The following is a 25,505-nucleotide window of genomic DNA, read 5'->3' as shown; positions in this document are numbered from 1 at the left end:
TATGAAAAACTTAGGCAGCACTTTGCTCTACTAGTAATTTATGACATCGAGAGTCAGCTAAAATAGATAAATCGAAAGGTACTAGTAGAACTTCTAATCATTTAGCAAATATTTTATGTTACCTACTTGATGATATTGTATAAAAAGGTAAGACAACTCTTCTATCAGTTCAGATAAAAATTGTAAAATCCTGGTATTGATATAATTAACTTTATTATTCAGATACAGTTATGATCAAGAGAAGGAAACTCAAAGATTCAAAGTACAACTCAATTTACATCGAGTAGAGTTTGTCTCCCGTCCGCAAACTAAAAAGTTTCTCCCTTCATTACCCCCAATTGAAGAGGTCGAGGAACTTGGAGAAGTCGAGGAGGTTGAAGAAGTTGAGGAAATAAAAGTTACTGATCATAAAAGTAAGCTTTAAATATAAATGGACGTGAGAAACACAAATAAATTGCAATAAAGTAAAACGGAAACCTTTTGTCCAATTTTGATTTAAAAAGAACATAGTTTTGTATTAATTTTTTTAAATGATTAGAAAACAGCAATAAAATAATGAATCTCTTTGCCAAATGTACAGCTTTGTGGTTACGGGACATGCCATAAGCTAGCAAATGATACTGCTGTTTAAAAAGGCAGACAACTCCATGCATTGAATTATCCTATTAGAGGAAAGCGAAGCCTGTCAGTAAAAGTTTGACCTTGTGTTTAATAAGTAAACTCTATGGCATACTGAGCATTATTCTATTAGGTTGAAAAAATAATAAGTGAGTCAAAGATAAACAAGGTTATCATTGTATTACAGCTCCATGTACCATGACTCACACCTCTCTGGAGAGAACTGTGACAGTAAACAAGATACAAGACCTGCCTGAGAAAGAACTGAGACGTGGGGACAACTTACCAAAAGATCAAACAGAGGAATCTGGGAATTTTAATGAGCTTAGCTCTGTTATGTCAGCAACTAACTGTGTTAACAACAGTGCTGCCGTGTTTAATCATTCCGCAGATATTACAAGTAGTAACATTGAGCCATCAGCGACTAGATCTGCTAAGAAAAAGTCAAAAGTAAACAAAAAACACAGATTTATCCATTTATTTACTTCTTGTTTTGGTTCTAATTAATTTTATTATTATAATTTTGTTCACCTTTAAACAATAAATATATATTTAATGTTAACATTTATTTACTATTGCATAACTGACACTTCTAGATTTGTAGCTATTCTTATAGACTTATTTTTGAGTCAATCTGACAGAACTCACAGAAAAGGTGTACAGTTAATCACAATATGCATTGCATACATTTGAGGATGAGTCAGAAGTGATGTTATGAAAAAGACTGGCTTTTATACAAACTCTTTTTCAGCTTCCTTGGTTCTTCAGAATGCTTTCCATAACATGATAACATATCTGTGTGGTTGAGGGACATTTACAAGGAAAGGCTTGAATAATACTGCCCTGAGCAAGTAAAACACCGTATCTCAAAATTTAGGAAATCAAAAGGTCCTAAGTTACATAACTCGTTTAGTTGTTATAGACAACATATTGTTCAGATAGAAATGAATTGATATGGGTACCTTGTACATGACATATGTTTATGAACTTACAACAGAACAACTGTTAGCAAATGGCTGCTCAGTTGTTATGTGAATATGGAACGCTTGTCAGCAAAAGTATTAACATCTACAAATACTTGACATCTATTTTGTAGTGAAAATTACTTTCTTCGGGTTGGAAAAGCCACAAATTATTTGTTAGAGAATAATAAGATGGATTCTTTGTTGCCAAATTTCAGCCAATCAGAGGGTAGTGATATGGTAGCTGAGAAGCAAAACAGGGAGTTATTTAACTATTTGTGGTGGTTATGAATACAAGCATGTACACGTATAAGCTATTTTTATAACAGAAAGGATTAATCTATATAATTATAGATTATCTCAAACATCGCTGTGGTGTCTATGAATACAAGCATGTACATGTATAAGCTATTTTTATAACAGAAAGGGTTAATCCATATTTATCTGTATAAACAAGGAATGCTTGGAGAATGTTGAAAAGTCAAAGGTACACTTACATTCCATGATAAAATACAGAAAACAGTGAGTCCTGCTCACCACACTTGCAGTGAATTTAAAACAAAGGGCTGTTAATTGCATGGTAACAATCACTTCTTAAAAACATGAAATATTTTTAAACTATAAACCACAAATTTTAAGCTCCCTGTTTAGTCACAAAATTTTGTCAGTCATATTCTGTAGTTAGCAGAGGGTTAGTTTGTTAAAGGATAATAGATGATTATTAGCAGAGAAATTAGAACAAATTGACAGTTTATTAGGATTAAGAATATTAATATTAAGAAGTTTAATGCCAGCTTTATTAAAATCAGGCTCTACACCAGAGAAATGGCAAGAAGTGTAACATGGAAATAATTAAAAGCCACGCTATATAGTCAAACAATCTGCTGTACAACTTTTATAGCTTGTTATATGTTTAAGGTTTAGTATTTTGTGTTTCTAAAACACTGTCAAATATTTAATCGCAATGGATAAAGCAGCATTAGGCTTACAAGCTTTTGATCAGCTTTTGAATGGATTTTTACCTAATCAATATAGATACCTAATTTTTTCCTAATCATATATATATATATATGTATAAATCTCAGTGTTTGCCATTCTGTAAAACCCTATATCCAGTTATAGCACTTAAAATCTAACAATGAAAAATCTGCATGGCACTGGATTTGATCTCGGGACCTATGGATTTCAATGCGAAAGATGTAGCCATTAAGCTACACAGAATACAATGTATTCACTGGGCAAATAGTCATTACATTGGTTAAGATACTCACACTTGAAGCGCTTGATTGGGGTTAATAAGTAGTGCTGTTGACCACTACACGTAACGGTTGTTAAGCTGGCCCAAAACAACAAGCTGGCCCAAAACGTAAGTATTTTTTTAGTACAGATTTTAGTAAATGTCTAGCTTTCCAGGTAAGTTACTCAAATTTATTAGGTAATTATTCTATTACCTGTGCAACACCAAGTATTTAGTAGTATTACTATAATGAGAGCTGCGCTCATCCGTCTGTCTAAAGTTACGCTTAGAAGTTAGGATAAAGATTGCTTTCAACACAATTCAAACTCATGAGTCTCAGGTTGGTAGACTGACACTCTACCATCTGTTTCAATCAGCCACCATACTGTATTCAGGAATAACTGTGCAGTTAATGATTACAGCTGGTGATCTCTCACTGTGCACCGGACTTCCAGGGCACGAGCTGTTCATAAATATCATAAAACAAGTATGTAGTTGATGAGATTTTACATAATAAATCTATTACTTACATAGGTAGGTCTAACTACAGCTTACTTATAATACTGCTGCCTCACAAGGTGATTCAAGGTCATAAATCTTAGTAGCAAGTAGCATTATTGTTTCCTTTTTAAAGTGCAAGTGAATGCTTTATTTTTTGTTTAAATCAGTAAACAGTTGTAAGCAGACATCTATGAAAGACAGCTAAAGCACTCCTCAGCAATTTTCACACAGCAATGTTTGAGCAGCCCGTTTGAGCAGGTCAAATGCTTTAGCTGTCTTTCATTTGCTTACAACTGTTTTTGTATGCTTATGACTGTTTACCAATTTTTAAAAACAAATAATGCATTCACTTGCACTTTCAAAAAAAGCAATAATGCTACTCACTACTAAAAAACACCTGTGTACATTCTAAATATTGTACCTTGGTGAGTTCTAAAGTATGTTAGTTCAATATGCTAGAACTTCTTGGCTACTAAGCCTGGGACATGCGAGCAACAGTTTCTACCTGTAGCTCTATATTGATTGCAATAGTCTTGTTGTAAATGTGAGTTTAAGCATTTTTCTTCACGTATGGGTATGCATGTTTCTTCTGATATGGCTTCAAATAGTATATGGTATGGCGAGTTTAAATCCCAGCGCAGCGAAATCTTCATTTTTAAAACTTTACCACAAGATACCACTTTACCACTTTACAGATGGACAAACTGGCAGACAGACAAACATTGAGATTTATATATATATATATATATATATATTATTCTTCATTTTAGCAAGGTGTTTTAGTAGTGTGGTTGGTAGCTCACCCGATTGCAAAACGGAATATTGGAGTTTGACTCCAGTGCGAGGAAATAAATACTACTATAATCTATAGTACAAAGAACTGATGTGTATTAGTCTTTATTTTAGGCGTAGTTCACAACCTGTTTGTTTATAATTAAGGTGCATACTACACTGTATGTAATACATGCACTACACACACTCTTTATAATGTGTAATCAAACATGTTCAGGAACTTTCAGTCTGTGCTCCAAAGATGGTGCACATGATTTTTATGAATTTATGCTATTATCATGGTAAGAAGTTTTATGCATATTTAAAGAGATGCATTTCAAACCCTGCATCGCATAATACGCTGAGAAACTATGCACCATTTTGCCTATATATCACGTATGCCAGGATAGTGTGATGTCACCAATCAGCATATCTAGTGGAGTTGACGGAAAACGTTATAGCATCTTACTACAGGTGAATTATAGCAAGACATGTTACTACAGATGGATTATAATAATAATAATAAGTGTTAGTACAGGTGAATTACAATATGACATATTATCACAGGTGGATTATAATATGGCATCTTATTACAGGTGGATTATAATATGGCATCTTACGACAGGTGGATTATAATAAGAAATGTTACTACAGATGGATTATAATAATAATAATAAGTGTTAGTACAGGTGAATTATAATATGGCATCTTATCACAGGTGGATTATAATATGGCATCTTACGACAGGTGGATTATAATAAGACTTGTTACTACAGGTGGATTATAATATGGCATCTTATCACAGGTGGATTAGAATATGGCATCTTATCACAGGTGGATTATAATATGGCATCTTATCACAGGTGGATTACAATAATTATGTCATCTTATATAACAGGTGAATTATAACAAGAGATGTTACTACAGGCGGATTATAATATAACATCTTATCACAGGTGGATTAAAATATGGCATCTTATATCACAGGTGAGTTATAATAAGAAATGTTACTACAGGTGGATTATAATAAAACACCTTATCACAGGTGGATTATAATATGGCATCTTATCACAGGTGAATTATAATAAGAGATGTTACGACAGGTGGATTATAATATGGCATCTTATCACAGGTAGATTATAATAAGGCATCTTACCACAGGTGGATTATAATAAGACATGTTACTGCAGGTGGATTATAATATGGCATCTTATCACAGGTGGATTAGAATATGGCATCTTATCACAGGTGGATTATAATATGGCATCTTATCACAGGTGGATTACAATATGTCATCTTATATAACAGGTGAACTATAACAACAGATGTTACTACAGGCGGATTATAATATAACATCTTATCACAGGTGGATTAAAATATGGCATCTTATATCACAGGTGAGTTATAATAAGAAATGTTACTACAGGTGGATTATAATAAAACACCTTATCACAGGTGGATTATAATATGGCATCTTATCACAGGTGAATTATAATAAGACATGTTACTACAGGTGGATTATAATAAAACACCTTATCACAGGTGGATTATAATATGGCATCTTATCACAGGTGGATTATAATATGGCATATTATCTCAGGAATATTATAACATGGCATCTTATCACAGGTGGATTGTAATATGGCATCTTATCACAGGTAGATTTAAATGTGATATGCAATTTTAGCTTCAATTTTGTAGCTTCAATTTCAATAATAACAGCGAGTTGGTTACACTCCAGTTTATTAGATGTGATATGGAAATATATTCATCTATTGAAAAGTTACATTAATTTAAAATTGAGTTAATTTTAAAAACATTACCAAAACAAAATATATAAGAACAAGTTAAGCCGTAGAAACAATAAGATTCACACAAATAAAAATTAGCATTGATAATAATATGAATATCAAAACTACTGCTGGACATCTATTCTAAAATCCAAAATAAATATTATGTTGTAATGACTGTAAAATTCAAATAGGGATATTTTTGTTAGCTTTTGGATCTATACACTTCCACTTTTGATTTCATCTTAAGACTTTTCTACAATGAATTAATTAAAAATAGATAGAAGATTGTCTTTGGTGTTTCCTTCACTGTTTTAAATAAAGCAGTTTTATTGAGTTTAGAAGATAATATTATATAATCTAATCATATCATATCACTAATATATTATGTTATACTATAAATTTTAAAATTTTATTGATTGCAAAAATAGAGTAAACTTAAACCGAACTGAACACTGGAAATATTTAAATACATCCTTTAACAGAGTGATAATCTATGACTACTACAGTAATACTTCAACTTACGAGTGCTCCAACGTACGAGAAACTTGAGATACGAGCCAGCTTTCAAGCAAGTTTTACCACTAACATATAAGCCATGTTTGAGATACGAGCACTTGAGTCAGTTGCCAAGTATGCCGGAGGTGTTTTATGAGAACAGCATCACTCTGTATTTTTCAACTGCTCAGGTTATACTGTTGCACCGTGTTTTTTGTGCACGATTTTCTGTGCAGAATTATGTGAATTAAAAGTACTGTGCGTAGACCGAAAGTTTGCCAGTAAAATGAAAGATAATACAAAGAAAAATCAAATGATAACAGTCGATATTAAACGGAAAAATATTGAAAAATATGCGAAATGTGTATGCGTGATTCAGCTAGCTCGGCAATATGACAGAAATACATTCATAATTATCAAACAGAAGGATTATATTCAGGGCATTTAGTTCGCAAAATGACTAACCATAGTTTCTAAGCGGTGCAGTGATCTTCACGACTGCTGATGGCATTGGACAAACAATTGGCCGGTGACAGCGTAACTGAAACGATGCTATGTGAAAAGGCCGGCGCTATCTATCCAAACTGTTTAATAGACATTCGGACAAGTTGGCTAGTGGTCGTGCGTTAACCATTTGTGACGACACCTGTGTTCGTCCTAATCGCAACATGTTGCAAGGGCGACAAAGGCAAACGTCTATAGATGGGTTTATCTTAAAACGGCCGGCTAGTCGTGAAAGCGAAAAAAAGGAAAAATTTCTCGCTAACCAGCGAGAAATTTCAAACTATGAACGCCGAAGAAATTTTAATTACGTTTAGTTGAAAATGAAAGTTTGCTTTTAGGTTTGCTTCTAAGTTTGTCTTTTAACACTTTGATAAAATCCAAATTTATCAAAAACAACTGTTGTAACGAAGGATAACTTATATCTCCTTCCCTGGCAAATGCGAGTGTTAACTGCTATTGTAAGTATTTAATTTTACATTTTAATTAATCACATTTCCTTGCATTATTTTTTATTTTTTGCTTTTTGAAAGCATGTAGTACGTAAGGACAATAACCAACATGTTCTTTCTGTTACAATATCTTGTTTTGAGTGTTTTATTTGCTTTTTTAGAGTATGGAAACCAATAAATATATATTTAATTGTTCTATATATAAATGCACCAACATGCGAGTAAATTGACATACGAGCTCAGTCTCGGAACGCATTAAGCTCGTAAGTTGAAGTATGACTGTATACTGTGTTATTACTACAATATATCCATTCGTGTGGCCTTGACATCAGTTAGAAGCCTGTGATACAGAGATGCATGTACACCATTCGTCAGTTGGACCAAGATACACAAATGAAACCTTTTGTTTTGGCTTGCACTCTTGCAGTCATCTGCTCCCTCATACTGATTTTTCTAGAAGCATTGCAATACCTTCCTGATTTGCACCAAAGTCTGGAGTTGTCATTCTAAATCGTAAGACAGATCTATTACATTGTGTTACTGATGGCAAGTGTAACATATAATTAGTAATTGCTACATGCAGTGTTTTATGCACTTGGCTAGCCTTATATACTTCTTGTTAGCTATATGTAAACATCATAACTTGAAATGTGTGTCTAAAATGGTACAATATGACTCCTGCAGGGTATGAGACTTCATCATGGGACTGTTCTACTACTATGAGAAACTCCTTTTAACGGTAGCATTTAATGAATGTTTCTATAATGTTGTGTTACTGATCCTGTTGATTCTAGCTATCTGATTCAGATTAGTAGTAGTGGTAGTAGTAGTAGTAGCAGTAGTAATAGTAGTGATACTAATAGTAATAATAGGAGTAGTTGTAGAATTAGTAGTAGTAGTAGTAGTAGTAATATTTGTAGAATTAGTAGTAGTGGTGGTAGTAGTTGCTGTAATAATAGGTATGTTGGTTTTCAATATAGTCAAACTCCTACAGATGGAATTATTGATTATTGATTTATTGGACAGATTTGAAATTATTTGATTTTTCAAGAATTCAAGCAAATGTCTACTTATCATCAAGGGGGTACTTACTGTGTTTTATACACTTGGCTACCACTATATAGTTCTTGTTAGCTATATATACATGTAAATATAATATTTTGAAATGCGCTGTCGTCTGTTTCCTACAGAGTATGAGACTTCATCCTGTAACAGTTCTCGCATTACGAGCAGCTACAGGAACATTTATTTACTAATATTTTGGACTGCTCTCATCAACGGCAGCGTTTGATGAAAACATAACTAATATGATCATAAACATATCAAACTAGTCTAACTCATCCTATACAGAATAAACTCAACAGACACTTCAGATATATAGGAAAGTTTCATTGTTTTATTAATTAAATTGAATTTAATTTTTGTGTCAAGCATGAAAATTGCTAAGAATACCTAATAAAACCTATTGATGAAATCTTGATGCACAATTTAATTTGGCTAATAGAAGTGCAGAGCCCAGGTGGTAAGCCGTGAACAAAATGTGGCAGAATGAATAAAAAATGAATGAAATGAACGAAAAATGACCGCAATTTAAACAAAAAGAAAAAAAGGACAGCCTAACACAGCACAGACTACTCCAGCTCTGACAGCAGGCGCCATTTTAAGGCCATTGTAAATAAATAAATGTTTCTGACTCTTCGAAATGTCAGCAGGTTTAACGCTTTTGCACTTTGGAATGACAGCTGATGATGTCCAGATGCTGAAGTAGAAGCTGGAAATGGTAGATAGAGAGAGGATTTACTAGTAGAGTAAGTATGGGTGGTTTTAGAGAGAGAGCAACTGGTATAGTACAGGTTGTGAGCAAGCATACAGAAATGGTGGTAATATAATTCAGAGATAGGAATAATTTCAGCAGTTTTGAGCAATAAAAGTGACATATTTCAAACTGCTTTTCCAAACATTCCTTTTAATATGAGCTGCAGGTAGCGAATGACGTCGTAATATTTTGGCCAGTCACAAATTATCGTAAAAATATTTGCTCAACGAAAGTTAGTGGTACTTATTTGCGTGTAATTTTTAAGTAGTAACTGACTGTTTCATAGCATGCCGTTTTCTGAAAATCAAGTCAAATTTAATGCAGTTTTAAAATATTTACTCAATGCACTAGCCATAAATTAACCAGGCTAAAACTTTGAAAGGCTGCAAGATGACACCCTTTGAAGTGAATTTGTTTCCGACTTCAGAGTTATCTTATCTTAAAATCAGACCCCCCAATCCTGATGTTGAAGGTTTACAAGCTACAAACATTCATATTCTCATTGCTCTGATTGACAGATATTTGTCAGTCTGAACCAATTAATATAATTCACTCCTTGCATTGCATTACTTCTGTTTTGAATCACGCATTTAAAACATCTTAATGTTTTTTCACTCTAAATGCTATATCTTTTCAATAAGACATATAGCTAGTCGCAGTGAAAAGTAACGCATATATGTTTGTGGATCATAAATTTGAATTTGTCAACAATCAACTATGACGTTATGACCTTGTGCCAACAATCAAACTCTCTGAAGATTCTAGCATACTACTGAGAAGATGTGTTACTTCACTGCTCTCACGGATCTGCTTTGTTGTATAATATTTTGTTCTTTGATAATGCCTTTCTCTGTCACTGCTGTGGCTATCAGCTTGATAGGACAAGTATTTTTAATTGGAATCGTCTGCTCACCAATAATTCTCATGTTGAGGTGAGTTAAGCAATGCACAAAGGAAAATAAATGGAATGTTGTAGTAGGTATTTGAAGATATTCCACTATTGTAATGGTGAGTATTAATCACTACTGCTATGATACATTACACTAGTTCTCTCATATGGTTAGATGTTTATTTTAATTTAATCAAATACAAATAAATCTTTTACAAGGTTTAGGCAAATATTAGTAATGAGTTATTTGCTGTGATGTTGAAATAGGTCCTAAACATGTTGTGTATGCTCAGTATTACAGTTACGTTGATATCTAAGTCTATAAACTATAAACCCTTGGTCTTAAAGTATAATATACTTTGCTCTAAGGCGGCTACCACTTGCGGAGAAGTCTTTGTGGGGCGCTGACCTATTATATGATATCACTACCAAGATATCATATGAAAAACTTAGGCAGCACTTTGCTCTATTAGTACTGTAATATATGACATCGAGAATCAGCTAAAATAAGTAAATCAAAAGGTACAAGTAGAACATCAAATCATTTATTAAATATTTTATGTTACCTAGTTGATGATATTGTATAAAGTGGTAAGACAACTTTTCTATCAGTTCAAATAGAAATTGTACAGTTCTGGTATTGATATAATTAATTTTAATATTTAGATACAGTTATGATCAGGAGAAGGAAACTCAAAGATTCAAAGTACAACTCAGTTTACATCGAGTAGAGTTTGTCTCACGTCCACAAACTAAGAAGTTTTTCCCTTCATTATCCCCAATTGAAGAGGTCAAGGAAATTAGAGAAGCTGAAGAAGTTGAAGAAGTTGAGGAAATAGAAGCTACTGAACATAACAGTAAGTTTTAAATAAAAATGGGCGTGAGAAACACAAATAATTTGCAATAAAGTAAAAAGGAAACCTTTTGTCTTATTTTGTTTTTTAAAACATAGTATCATATTACTTTTTTTAAATGGTTAGAGAACAGCAATAAAATACTGAATTCTTTAGCTAAATGTACAGCTTTGTGGTTATGTTACATGCCATAGGGTAGCAAATGATACAGCTGTATAAGAAGGCAGACAACTCCATGCATTGAATTATCCTATTAAAGGAAAGAAGAGCCTGTCAGTAGAAGTTTGAACTTGTGTTTACTAAGTTAACTCTATGGCATACTGAGCATAACTCTATTAAGTTGAAAAAATAATAAATGAGTCATAGATAAACAAGGTTATCATTATATTACAGCTCCATGTACCATGACTCACATCTCCCTGGAGAGAAATGAGACAGAAAACAAGGTACAAGACCTGCCTGAGAAAGAACTGAGAAGTGGGGACAACTTGCCAAAAAATCAAACAGAGGAATCTGAGAATTTTAATGAGCTTGACTCTGTTAGGTCAGCAACTAACTGTGTTTACAACAGTGCTGCCGTGATTCATCATTCCGCTGACACTACAGGTAGCAGCATTAAGCTATCAGCGACTCGATCTGCTGAAAAAAAGTCAAAAGTAGACAAAAAACACAGATTTATCCATTTATTTACTTCTTGTTTTGGTTCTAATTAATTTTATTATATTAATTTTGTTTAATTTTAACAATAAATATACATTTCATGTTAACATTTATTTACTATTGCATAACTGAAACCTCCAAATTTGTAGCTATTCCTATAAACTAATTTCTAAGTCAACCTGACAACTCACAGAAAATGTGTTTATTAATCACAATATGCAGTGCATACATCTGAGGATAAGTCAGCAGTGATGTCGTAAAAAAAACTGGCTTTTATTAGTTATACAAATTCTCCTTCAGCTTCCTTGGCGCTTCAAAATGCTTTCCATAACATGATAACATCTTTGTGTAGTTGAGGGACAAACACAAGAGAAATTTCAAACAATAGACAACATATTGTTCAGATAGAAATGAATTGATATGGGTACCTTGTACATGACACATGTTTATGAACGTACAACAGAACAACCGTTATCAAATGGCTGCTCAGTTATTATGTGAATATGGAACGCTTGTCAGCAAAAGCATTATCATCTACAAATACTTATCATCTATTTTGTAGTGAAAATTACTTTTTTCTTTGGTTTGGAAATAAAAGCCACAAATTATTTATTAGAGAATATTCAGACGGATTCTTTGTTGCCAAATTTCAGCCAATCAGAGAGTAGTAATATGGCAGCTGAGAAGCAAAACAGGGAGCTATTTAACTATTTGGGGTGGTTATGAATACAAGCATGTACATGTATAAGCTATTTTTAAAACAGAAAGAATTAATCCATATTTATCTGTATAAACAAGGAATGCTTGGGGAATGTTGAAAAGTGGAAGGTACACTTACATTCCATGATAAAATAGTTTACAGAAAACAGTCAGTTCTGCTCATCACATTTGCAGCGAATTTTAAAGAAAGGGCTGGTAATTGCATGGGAACATGTATCTTTCTTTCCGTATAAGCATGCATTTTTTTCCGGTATGGCTTCACGCAAAACGCTAGCTGCAGTATTGAGCGTGAAGCCGTGAAGGATTGAAATGTGTAATAAGTATATGCCTAATTTATTCCATAGTTTAGCCGGTTGGCTTGCTGTAATGTATTGGATAAATTATAGATGTCTGCAGAACTGGTAGTTGTGAGTTTAAATCCAGTGCACAACAGATTTCTCATTCCTAAAACTTCATCTCTATAACTGGACAGACAGACAAATGGACAGACAAACAAGCATTGGGGTTAATATAGATTACTCTTCATTTTAGCAAGGTGGTTGAGTAGGACAGTTGGTAGCTCACCTGGTTGCAAAATGGAATTTTGGAGCTTGACTCCAGTGTAAAGAAATTTTTTTCCAACGCTTTTAGCATGGCTTTGGATGACCACGGCTCTTATTATAGTAAAATTTACAAATACTGATGATAGGACGGAAATTTTTTTAAATTTAATATGGTGAGATTAGGTAAAAAATACCAGATTTTCACACATTAAATAAATACTATTATAATCTTTAGTACAAAGAACTAATGTGTATTACTCTTTTATTTTAGGCCTAGTTCACAACCTGTTTGTTTATAATTAAAGTACATACTAAACTGTATGTAATACATGCACTACACACACTCTTTATAATGTGTAATCAAACATGTTCAGGAACTTTCAGTCTGTGCTCCAAAGATGGAGCACATGATTTTTATGCATCTATGCTATTATCGTGGTATAATATTTTATGCATATCTAAAGGGATGCATTTCAAATCCTGCATCACACAATACGCTGAGAAATAATGCAACATTTCACCTACATGTATATATCCCGTATGCCAGGATACAGTGATCTCACCAATCAGCATATCTAGTGGAGTTGACAAAAAACGTTATGGCATCTTATCACAAGTGGATTATAATAAGACATGTTACTACAGGTGGATTATAATAAGAAATGTTACTACAGATGGATTATAATAGGACATGTTACTACAGGTGGATTATAATGTGGCATCTTATCACAGGTGGATTATAACTTGGCATCTTAGCACAGGTGGATTATAATATGGCATCTTATCGCAGGGAGATTATAATATGGCATCTTATCACAGGCGGATTATAATATGGTATCTTATCACAAGTGGATTATAATATGGCATCGTATCACATGTGGATTAAAATATGGCATCTTACCACAGGTGGATTATAATAAGACATGTTACTACAGGTGGATTATAATATGGCATCTTATCTCAATGGGATTATAATGTGTCATCTTATCACAGGTGGATTGTAATATGGGATCTTATCCCAGGTGGATTATAATATGGCATCTTATCACAGGTAGATTTAAATGTGATATGCAATTTCAGCTTCAATTTCGTTCCCACAATTTCAATAATAACAGCAAGTTGGTTACACTCCAGTTTATTAGATATGATATGAAAATATATTCATCTATTGAAAAGTTGCATTAAATTAAAATTGTGTTAATTTTAAAAACATTACCAAAACAAAATATGTAAGAACAAGTTGAGCCGTAGAAACAATAAGATCCACACAAATAAAAAGTAGCATTGATAATAATATGAATATCAAGATTACTGCTGGACATCCATTCCAAATATTTCAGTTATAATTAGTTGGCAGGTGGATTGCATTCATTTCAAGTGGCCCACAAATATTCTGGATTGAATTCCTGCTTATGACAACTTTGCAAAAAAATGCGTCTATTATGATATGTATATAATCATTGGCAGTAATTAAGATTGTAAAGAAAGAGAAATCATGGTACAACGAAGTAGCGTATATATAGTGTAGATAGTGCTCTCAATATCTGCCAATTACCAGAGTTGTCCTACCTCTTTATATAAACTATTACATATGGCTAGCTACTTTTAGTAGCGCCAGTAATACATTTTTAGCTTGAAAACATAAAACACTATCAAAAGCATCACTCCATTACTCGATACAATATCAGATGAGATAAAGATGGTTTCAAGATAAAGGAATAACAATGTCCAACAGGAACAATTGAAAACAATTAAAAATTTGATTAGCCGAGTTCACACAAATGTTTTAGGAATTTTTCGAGAAAAATTTCCAGTGATTGGTTTGGAGATTTACTGATCAAAGGTTTAACCTAATTCCCTCTGGTCTTTTGAAGAGTAATAATCTATCAAATATCAATCAATACAACGATGAGCAGGAGTTTATAGTGAAATATGCAACCTTGATAAAAATTCTTTGGAAATTCTCTACTCATGATATAAAAATAATTGCTAGCTGTGTAATAAAAGATTAATATATTTCCTTTCAGGTATTAACCTATTTCTTGAGAGAACAGGCAGCTGTTATAAATACGTCTCCTGAGTTAACTGTCTCTCTCCCATCAGCTTCTTTATGTGAGCTTTAACCGTAGCGTACCTAAAGAAACATCAGATGTATACCAGCATGGTAAGATGGCTCAGATGTGGAACGATTACAAACGACCTTGCAGTCGCTAATATCCATGTTTCCTTATTGTGAGGAACTATGGGAGTACCATTGTGATAACAGTCGTCTATTTTCAGGTTACATTTTGTGAATTATGAAAGTGCAATGAGCTTGTGATGCCTTCATCGCGCCTTATAAATGCCCACGACTCTCAAAATCATTTAATGAACTTGAGAAAAAGAGGAAAATGCTTACAATTAATGAAAAAGTGACTTTATTAGATACAAATTTACACTCGCGCGCACACACACGCGCACACACACGCACACACGCACACACATGTGTACTGCTACAATTGTCATCAAGTATAATAATCCATCACTTATTGTAAACTGTCTAATTGAATGCCGCTTTTATTTCAACGCGACTTCTATTTGACCATCACTATAGAAAAAAGTTGAAAAATAGAGCGCCACCCTTTAATTAAATGCCACCTCCATTTGACCGCCACTTTGACATTCTTTGATCTTTATAAACCCATAATAGCAAGTGGTCAGTAGCAAAGTGTCCATAAAATCGTACTAATAATGACTCAGTTACGCCAATAACAATTAATTCTTTCGTTGTTTCTGTTCGCATTGAAGTCTGTTTTCTAACTTCTAAGCTCTTTGGTTTTTTCATTAAAACTTTAACAGCAACACGATAGAAATAATTAATTACATTATAATTACATATATTAATAGTCTAATAGTAATTTATTGTTAAAAGCAGTCTTGATATTTCGACGTATGTGAAGAACGGTTTACATTTACAATGGTATATGAACGACTAGTTTTAGGCTAAGGATTGTGCTTAGAGCCAATGCAGACTAAGTTGATCATTATTTGTGTTAAATGCAACGCGTAAAAGTTTTGCTCTGCCAAAATAATTCTATGGACGCTAATATCGACTAGTTCAGCAGTGCAGAGGAAGAGTTGAGGTCAGAAGACATGGAAGGTATTGAACAGCCAGAAGATCGTAAAATCGTTTCAAACAAAAGCAACGATCAGAACTCGTGTCCGAGCAAACGATGCAAATATTTGTGTTTCAAAAATGTTAATTTTTGTTTCTGCATAACTATGGTTTGTTTATGTCACTTTTGTTACTATTTGTAGCATTTGATAGATTATTATTATTATTATATAAATTATATATTTGCAAATTTATAGCCTATTGTTTAATAGCATCATTGAGTTTATATAAAGCTTACGATGGATCCACACTCACAAAATTATTGCACATGAAAAGCAGCTAACTGTAGAAAATATATTGATAAGCGCAATGAGCTTTTATTCAACATTAAAAATAGTTATAAAATGAAAATATGCCTTCAAATTTAGAATGAAATAAAAACTTGATAGCTCCAACAGATTGCAAAGCAGGACACAGGCTATAATATCATCGCAGGTTAATTGCAAGCAATAGATATCAACTGGTAAAGATATTTCTCGGCTTCCCAATTCATATTTATTTAGAGATATACGACAAGTTGGAGATAAGTTAGCAGTTTTCTTGCATCTAAAGGTGGTAATGTCGCTTCGCCCGAAGGAGAGTGCAAAATAAAGGCGACATTCGCTTCATCCGTAAATGGATTAAATTTAGGTATCATCACAAAATTCTGACGAGTTATTTGAAAAATACAATGTCGGCCTTTGTCTGAACGTCACCTCTATTTGACCACCACGGAAGAGGAAAAGTTGAAAAATAGAGCGCCATGGCATTCAAATAGATTATTTACGGTAATTTGGAAAAATTTTACTATCAATATATGTAGGGGAAATAAATCATAATACATGATCAGTGCTGCCCTAACGTACATATAACCACTACAACACTAATCCATTATAACAACCTATTACTTACTTGGGAAACATATTTTAGCAATTATAGAGAAGGCAAATCCTGAAGTTACTTTTAATTCACTGTATATCACATTGAATACCATTTCTGTGAATTTGCCGGCGTTATACACAAAGCATCAACTCTCAGGTTATGTAGCGTTGGTTTACAGAGGTTTTATCTACAGGTAAGTCTTAGTGATGTCAGGGCTCTAAATCTATAACACTCGTAGTCATTCTAAGCTTATTTCAAGTAGCTGCGTCCATCCAAGTTTGTATATCATTTTCTAAATGCAAAAGTGACTTTAAAATAAGAAGCCTCTGTTCTGAACTAGACTCGCAGTAGAGGTAACAAGAGAATGACTGACTCACTTATTTCGTATCTTCTCCAAGGCTAATGTTTGTTCATTGTTGAACATAGTCAGAAAGCCTATCAACATCGCATCTGGAAGAGCCATGAATCCAGCCAACTACAAGAGTCACGTGAATACTTGATATCATATGAAAACTCTCTTGTACAGACTGCAAAGTATCAAATGATGCAGTCAGCAGAAGATGTCAACTTTAACATATGTTCAATTTTACATTCTGATTTATGCAAAAAACTAAATAAAGATCTGCCCACACTGATTTACCTTCTGTGCAATAATAAATATCACAGAATACATATTTCTGCATCTGCCTACATGATGGCCCATATAGCAAAATATTGTTCAAGGAATTAGACTGTTGTCATACTTATAGTGTAGCTAAAAGTGTTGGAGTTTGTACAGTCGTGGCCAAAAGTATTAACACCTGTGCCTTTGTTGCCTAGTCTATTTATCGAAACTTACACTAACATTAAATAGACTTTACTTAAGTAAACGTATTAAAGTATTTAAAGTAAAATTATCTATTTTATTTAATTATTTGTCAAATAAAATTTTTTACCCAATTTATCCAATATTCTGCTGTCAAACGCACTTTACAGATTCATAAGATGATTGAAACCAGAAGACCCCTGTACAGAAATGAGTTTGGACTTTAACATAAGTATGAGAGTTATGGTGACACTGACATACAGCGTATGAGGTTGGACTGGGCGAATAGAAATGACTTAACATCCATAGACACCATAGACATCCTATGTCATTGCTCTACTTCATCCTGGTCAAAAGAAGATTTTTCTAAAATAGCTAACCTCATGAGAGATTTTTTCGTTCTTAGGAGGCTCCGCGATGGGCTCCACAGGTTGCCAGACGTTTGCAACAGTGGCCGAGCCAAGAGTCAGCTCTTTCTCAGCTAAGCTGCCGCTAGTGCCTGTGTGGTAGGGTTTGTCCATGAGAAAGATTCTGGCAGTCGGATCCTGCAACTCTACTCTTTCTAGCATCGGGCAGCTGTCCTCAGTCAATGGCCACATTTCTAGGGAACAACATGCAGTAGCAGATCACCATGCTAACACCGAAATTCAATAAGATTGTTAAAGATTTCTGGTCCATAAATGATACCATTAGAAACTTCACAGCTTTTGGTCTTGAAATTTTCAAGTTGATTTAAAATGCAGGATGGTCTAAACCAAGATACATGATGTTTTGAAAATGAAAAAGGGTTAAAATTACCAATTTGATTTTTAATTAAATATTTTCAAGCATTTTAATTTGTACTAAAACGTTTTCAAACCTTGTTGTTCCATTAAGAAGCAATTTATTTTTGCCCTTCAAACCGCATTTTAAGGCAGTCTGCACAATAACGGGCATAAACCAGTTTGACCAAAGCAAAGAATGACAATTAATATACGACAGCTAAATAAATATTAAAAGTAAGTGTTCAAGTGGATAAAACCAAGAAATTAAAGCAAAAGTATCATTCAATATTAAAAACAGTAACAAGAAGGGTTATTAAATACAAGCCTCCGAGGAGTCTCATGTACTGTGAGAGATCATCAGTTTGCTGATAAAGCATAGGGAATAACTATGTGCACAATTATTTAGCAATGTCCAATGAGACTGACTGCAGAAGGGAAAGTGTAGGTGCACCAAGCCGAAGGTTGTGAGTTCAAATTCTGCTGATAGCAATATTTTTCCTAACTATTAGGTCTGGCTTCAAAAAGACTGACAACACGGCTCTTATTATAGAAAACTAGTACTCTTGCCAATCTTAAGCACTGTGAGAGATTGTTATGAGTAATCAGTATGCGGACAACTACCCAGTGAATCGGTGAGGTGGCTAAGTGGTGTAGGTGCTTGCCTTAGAATCTGATGTTCCAGGTTTGATTCCCGTGTGAAGCAATCTTTTTCCCTAACGCTCTCAACATGGCTTCGGATGAACGAACATGGCTCTTATTATAGTAAATATTAAAATCACGGCGTGGCTTTTGTTTAAATTTTCAAAAATGTCAAGCCCGTAATCACAGACTAATAGAGATGAACTATCTACGCTATCCAAAGTATTGCTAACAACTGCCAGAACCAGAAGAGTTCTGCTCAATATTCACCAGCAATCTTTTATCTATTTAATTGCGAATGACTACCGAGTGGATGGCCAGTGAACCTTACCTCCGTTAGCCTTCACCATGTAAAGGGCGAATGAAGATGGCTCATTCATTATTTTAAACTTGTCTAGCAGGCGCTTGATGACCTCCGGTGTCCGCAAGTGACTCCCTACAAAAACTTGAGTGACGCTGCCAAAGGCAGGAGTGAAATCAGCTGATATCTACAAAAGGACAAAAACACATAACGAAACAAAAAGACAGGAAGAGGATATCGATTTAATTTGTTTTGTACGGTCTGTCGAATCAACTCCAAATATTATAAGCTGACAATGACTAGTTTGCTCACAATTCTTACTAAACTTTTCATATTATGGTTGATGAAATAGGCAGTAAATTAATTATTTTATTACAAAATTACCTTTATTACCAAAATTACATTTATTAACAAAATATGATGATAATCGGAGTTGTGTACTCAATGCGCAGCAAGACATATTGATTATACAACTCCAACCCACCCAATTGAAAGTACCGACACCACCCATCATTTAGAGATTATTGGTTCAACGCTTTGACTAAATGTGATGCTAATTAAAGCTGTGTACTCAAAGTGCAGCGAGGCACATGAGTACACAACTCCAATTGTTCCAGTTGAAATGAACACCACCAACCATTATTTAGGGATTATTATTATTATATACAGCCTTGAACCCAACCCCAACATGTTTCGAGTAGCATACGACCAAGCGGAAGTCAAAATAGTATAACGACTCTCTTGCTGGAGAATGCCAAATAGTATGAGCATTAAAGAGCACATGAAATAGCTAGGAATCCTTCCCTGGTTAGAAGAGCTCAACAAGTTATGAGTAATAAATAGAGGACAGTAGCGTGTACCGCGTTAGATATTTTATCCTCATCGATAGACTCAAGCTAAAACAGTCCATATGAAGAGAATGTATAATATTATTCATATAGGTCATTATTATTCATTGTAGTTCAACTATCTGTATATATAAATCACAAAATTTGTCTGTGTGTGTGTATTGTGTAGTTCGGTATGTCCAGTTATAGCTACTAAAATCTGCTGGATTTGAACTCACAAAGGCTGCAACGGCGAGTTTGTAATCCAATTGTCTAACCACGAGTCTACAAAAGCTCTTACGATTCATAGCTCTTACTATACACTGTACACACTGTATTGGAAGTAATTAATGGGTACAGTTTGAGTTGGCCAAACATAAGAAAACATAGTTAGTATACACGTAGGTAGCGTAGTGTGTATCATATATGTGTCATCGCTACTAATGCATTTTTTGTGTGACCACAAACAGCCAGTTTTTATTATGCCAAGTGGTTGTTTGTTTCTTCCTCAGTTTTTCAGCTGTAACTGAACCAATAAGTCAGCCATTTTTCTAATACCTATCTTAACTTGGATTGCAAAGAATCATATACAATTATGTAGCATCAAAAGCTGTAAGTACTGAAATAATGTCAAATTCTATCAGTAATTTGTCTTTTTCTTGATAAATGCTTTAGTATACTGTGTAATTGCTCTTTGTATACAATTCTGATAAGATTGCTGTGAAATGTTAGCTCAACTTTCATTACTTTTAATACTTTTATTTTAGAACCTCTTTATTCCAACTGTGTCAGTGGGCACTTGTTTTGTGTAAACACTCCAAAAGACCAGTAATTTTTTGTAAGTAAGATTAATGTTTTAATTTGTGAACTTTTAACTTGAGTCATAAAGTAAAACCATAATTCATTTATTTGCTGCAATCCATAATGTAAAAAGTTTGTTTCCGTTTGTATAACAATTCAATACTGCTTTCTTACAGCACGGTTCTCTTAATAATAAAAGAGGTAGCACACTTTATGAGAGGACCAGTTGATCTATTACTATATGGTTTTCTGGATGTACCAGTACACACACCATTTTCTCAATTTCACACGCTAAATGACATATTAATTGAAACTCTATGAACTCTATGAAACACGATACTTTTCCGTGAACTTCTACTTCCAGTTTTTTGTAAGGTTCAAATGCTAAATAGGTATAGGCCAATACTTTTCACGCAGATAATTGTATGATCTCGGGTAGGAATAGCCTCTACATTCTCTCTGCATTCGGTTTGACCAAGTACCGGACAAAGACAGTACGATATCTCATTTTTACATTTGTACCAGTATCGAGAGGTACCAGTATCGTAGTATTCAAAGTTTTTATGGAAAGCTAGCTTCTGCTGGAACAGTAACCTTTTTTATACACACACACACTTCTATGGATGGACTGTTATTATTAATTCAACATATTCAGGATTTTTATTTTGTTTTCTTAGTTCGTATTGATTGTATCATTACCTAATCATCATTTATTGTAAACATAGCAAAACAGACTTAATTTAGCTACTACTTGCTAATTATTTCACATTTACATTTAAACACTTTTGTAGTTGTTTCATTTTGTTTTTTAATTTATTTGACCTGCACAAAACATTTTCCTCATGATATGAAGTTTAGAAGTTACAGTTGTTTGACAAAGCTTGAAAACCTTTGCAGTTGTTTTCTCTCAATTTATTTAAACTGCACAAATCACTTTTCTCGTGATATGAAGTTTGAAACTTAGAGTTGTAACTGTTGTTATATGTTGAATAAAAATAAATTTTCTGTGCAAAGATTTCGCTATTACCCAGGCAATGCCCGGCATTCGCCTAGTATATTCGTATAGTTGCTTTGAACTCGGCTTTGACCCATTGTTCTTAGAGCTTGCTTATGTCATAGTCCTTTGTAATAATATTATCACATATAATTGCAATAATATTATCATGATTCTGCCATGCATATGAAACCTGGCAGCTTTGTATCAACTGATAACTTCTTTATAGAGTTAATAGAATAAAGATTGGCCTAAAATGTGACATAAAATATACCAAAGGGCTTGCATCTGGTTCAAAGCTGAAGACATATTGAAATGTGGAGATAACTGCTAAAACCACTCTAGAACTTAGCGATCCTCCAGTCCTGGAGATTTTTGGATACACAGTAAATTCTAACAGCACCCCAATTCGATTAGTCTAGCTAGCTACAGGACTTCATAGCATCCTATATCATTCTGAAATATTCCCTGGCAGCACCTTAGATGGTCCTCAAAATTAAGGAGTAAAAGTGAAAAAGATATGGCATAAGATGAAAGCGGCATGTAGAGGAAACTAAAGCAATGTTAACTACCGTGTAAGCTAATATGTTTTCCAGCTACACCATTAGAATGCTTACACTCCTTGATGAAGCATTAAAATACGTAAGACTACTATTCCTGGCAGAGGCTGAGTAGTAACCAATTATAAACTTACCGTGTCATCGCTTAAGCATTGCTGTCAAAAGTTGACAAAGTTGAAGTGTGTAAAGGAGCATTTACACTTTATAAGGTTGAAAAATACAGCACTAATGTACATTAGTAAATTAATGCACACAACTGAATATTATTTTTAAATTACAAGTACAAATATCTATGGTTTCCTTTTTTTGTGTGTGTAAAGATAACATAGCAAGTTTTAGTAAAAGAGTCACATGAATTCGAGATGAGCTAAAAGCTTAATTACTTGATGTCTGTACACTTGATGTATGTACAGATGTATGTACACTTGATGTATGTACAGCTCTTTGATTTAGAATGTAATCCAACCACAGTAGATGCTCCAACAACATAAATAATCCGTTCAGGGAATGTTTAGGTTAGAGGAATTTTACGTTATGGCTATGCTAACAGTAAAATACCTGTAAATCATCTAATCCATTCTAAGATGGTGCCAAATTCACACCTTTGGCTCTTCAAATAGAAAAAAATAAACATAATTTTGTTAATTTAATGACTTTACAGTAACTATAGCGTTCTTTATTTGTATTGACAACTTTTCTTTTTTTCATATTCCTTTGACTTGGTTTAGTGTTCATAAATACAGCAATTTTACATTACGCCAAGAGCACAGCTTCAATGTCAACTAAAGTCAATTTTTTTCGCTTTTCTTCTACACCGCAAGGTCTACTGTAAAAAAAAGGTTGAATATGTCCAAATTATAATAAAACAAATATATATGTTTGCTACAGCAAAAGCGGTGCCTGTCTGTCCGTCCATTTGAGCGAAGCCAGGGTTAAAGGTTTGGAGAAAATATAGATTTAATGAAACTCCAGCTCATGACATTCAGTTTGATAGACAAGCAATGAATGTTTCCCGATCGACTGCCTTTACGAATTTCTGAATAATTGGGCAAATATTTATTCCCTGCGCTTTATCAGCACACCTGACAATCTCTCACAGTAGACTAGAGTGACTAGACTGTCAGGGTACTAGAATATATATTAGAGATACCCCTATACAGCATTTTCTCTTTCCTGAGTGAGGCAAGAGTGAAACCAAAATTTTCAAGGATAATTACGAGATTCTCGTTATTTAAATTAAATTTGAGAACTTGCCCCGAATTGAGGCTTAACGTTAAATGTAATTTCTTACGCAATACGAAGCAAATACTTAACATAAATTCATTACGAGTGTACGTTATAGGAGGTATGCGTTACAGGAGCGTCTACGGTATATTCTCATTCAACTTATCAAAAGTTGATCGATGTTCAAGGTAATCATTCCCCATCGCTTTTTTCAGTAGACGTAATATTAAACAAATCCGTGACACGCTGATTAGATTTAAACTCATGTTGGGTAGATGAATCTGTCGATTAGTAACAAAACAACAAATATCTATATTGAATGACAAATGCATTTTATAAGTCTTAGTTTAAACTTGGTAATTCTAGCAGTTGAAAAAGGGACTACTCACTGCACTGTATATGCCTACCTCATTATTATAATAGTGGCCATTTATAGAAAATCGGCGACGAATCTTCTGCTCACGGATCGTGTGAAATTGTCCTCTTTTCATTTTGACGGCTAACAGCTGCTGAGAAGACATCTCTGGAGGAATGCCCGAGGATTTAAGTGTTCCGAATGGATCCTTGGTAGGCGGGGCCACCTGCAGCAGATATACATGAAAACACATTATATAGAGCAGTAGGATAGCTCAGTAATATAATACAACACCACATATTTTATTTTCTATAAAAAATACAAGACAGGATGCAAAGCTAAAATACGATTTGGGAAAGAACAAAGAGGCCTGACTTAAGGGGCAGTGACTCACTTCATAACCATAGAAACAAAGTTTCACTCTTGGATAGAAATTATTTTGTGTTGAAACATTCTGATTCACGAATAGACCTTCATAAAATTTCTTCATGAAAACCTTTCATCTCTACATATGACCTTTCAACTCTACATATGACCTTTCACCTCTACATATGACCTTTCACCTCTACACATGACCTTGCAACTCTATATATGACCTTTCAACTCTACACATGACCTTTCAACTATGCATATGACCTTTTTGAACTCTACATATGACCTTTCAACTCTACATATGACCTTTCAACTCTATCTATGACCTTCCAACTCTTCATAAAACTTTGTGGCTCCTCATGTGGTCTTCGGACTCAGTACTTGGATTGTTTGACTCAAAATATCTCACTACCACCATTTTTGCAGTTGTACATGTAACAATGAGAGATTGATCAAGGAGGAAGCTATGCAGAGTCAACTCTGTGCATGTATTAGCTTTATACTGGTATCTATTTTTCTGCACTCTACAGTAGTGTGTGTCACTAGGTAACTGCCAAGGTTAGCTTTAGAGGCTACTCATGGCTTGCATCAATATATATTTCTCAATGTTGGTATGTGTGTCGTTCCAGCAATAACTATTAAAATTTGGGAATAAAGAATCCATATCGCATAAGATTTGATCTCGGACCCTCCGGTTCACCAGTGAGACGCTTTACCAATTCAGCCACAAAAGCTTGATGTTTTCATTAAGGCTTAGGCGATATATGTCGCTATATGGGAGCAAATACGCTACCGCTCATCGCGTAACGTCATGAGAAGCGGTAGCTCTTATTAGTAAGTTTACTCAAATTATCCATTGGCAATGTGCCAGGCTAATAGCAAATGGCGGACAACTCTCATTACCCCTCATTGTTTATAAGCTGATTTTTAACACTCGGACAACGCCGAGTAGCGCAGCTAGTAAATTTATAAACTGAGGGAGTCAAAAGACAAGTTCATCTTGAACTCATTTAAAAAAGCAAGATATAAAAGGACAG

General features: G+C 34.0%; 1 protein-coding gene across 4 annotated transcripts in view; it reads right to left on the bottom strand.

The window, feature by feature from the left end:
* Window positions 1-13,930: 13,930 nt before the first annotated feature.
* LOC137393348 (ras association domain-containing protein 2-like) overlaps window positions 13,931-25,505 on the bottom strand; it is a 32,904-nt gene continuing 21,329 nt past the window's right edge. For 2 of the 4 annotated variants that reach the window (XM_068079857.1, XM_068079860.1), the window contains 7 exons: window positions 24,149-24,322; window positions 22,652-22,672; window positions 20,196-20,231; window positions 19,366-19,522; window positions 18,012-18,232; window positions 17,204-17,301; window positions 13,931-14,945 (listed from right to left, as the gene is read on the bottom strand). In XM_068079857.1, coding sequence (XP_067935958.1) covers window positions 14,873-14,945; window positions 17,204-17,301; window positions 18,012-18,232; window positions 19,366-19,522; window positions 20,196-20,231; window positions 22,652-22,672; window positions 24,149-24,322 — 780 coding nt within the window. In that variant the 3' untranslated portion in view covers window positions 13,931-14,872. The remainder of the gene's footprint in view (window positions 14,946-17,203; window positions 17,302-18,011; window positions 18,233-19,365; window positions 19,523-20,195; window positions 20,232-22,651; window positions 22,673-24,148; window positions 24,323-25,505) is intronic. The other 2 variants (XM_068079858.1, XM_068079859.1) reach the window with 2 other exon arrangements.

The sequence above is a fragment of the Watersipora subatra genome, chromosome 4 (genome assembly GCF_963576615.1).
Source record: "Watersipora subatra chromosome 4, tzWatSuba1.1, whole genome shotgun sequence".
Lineage (NCBI taxonomy): Eukaryota > Metazoa > Bryozoa > Gymnolaemata > Cheilostomatida > Watersiporidae > Watersipora > Watersipora subatra.
Note: the sequence above shows the minus strand (reverse complement) of the source record. Positions and strands in the feature narration are given on the sequence as shown.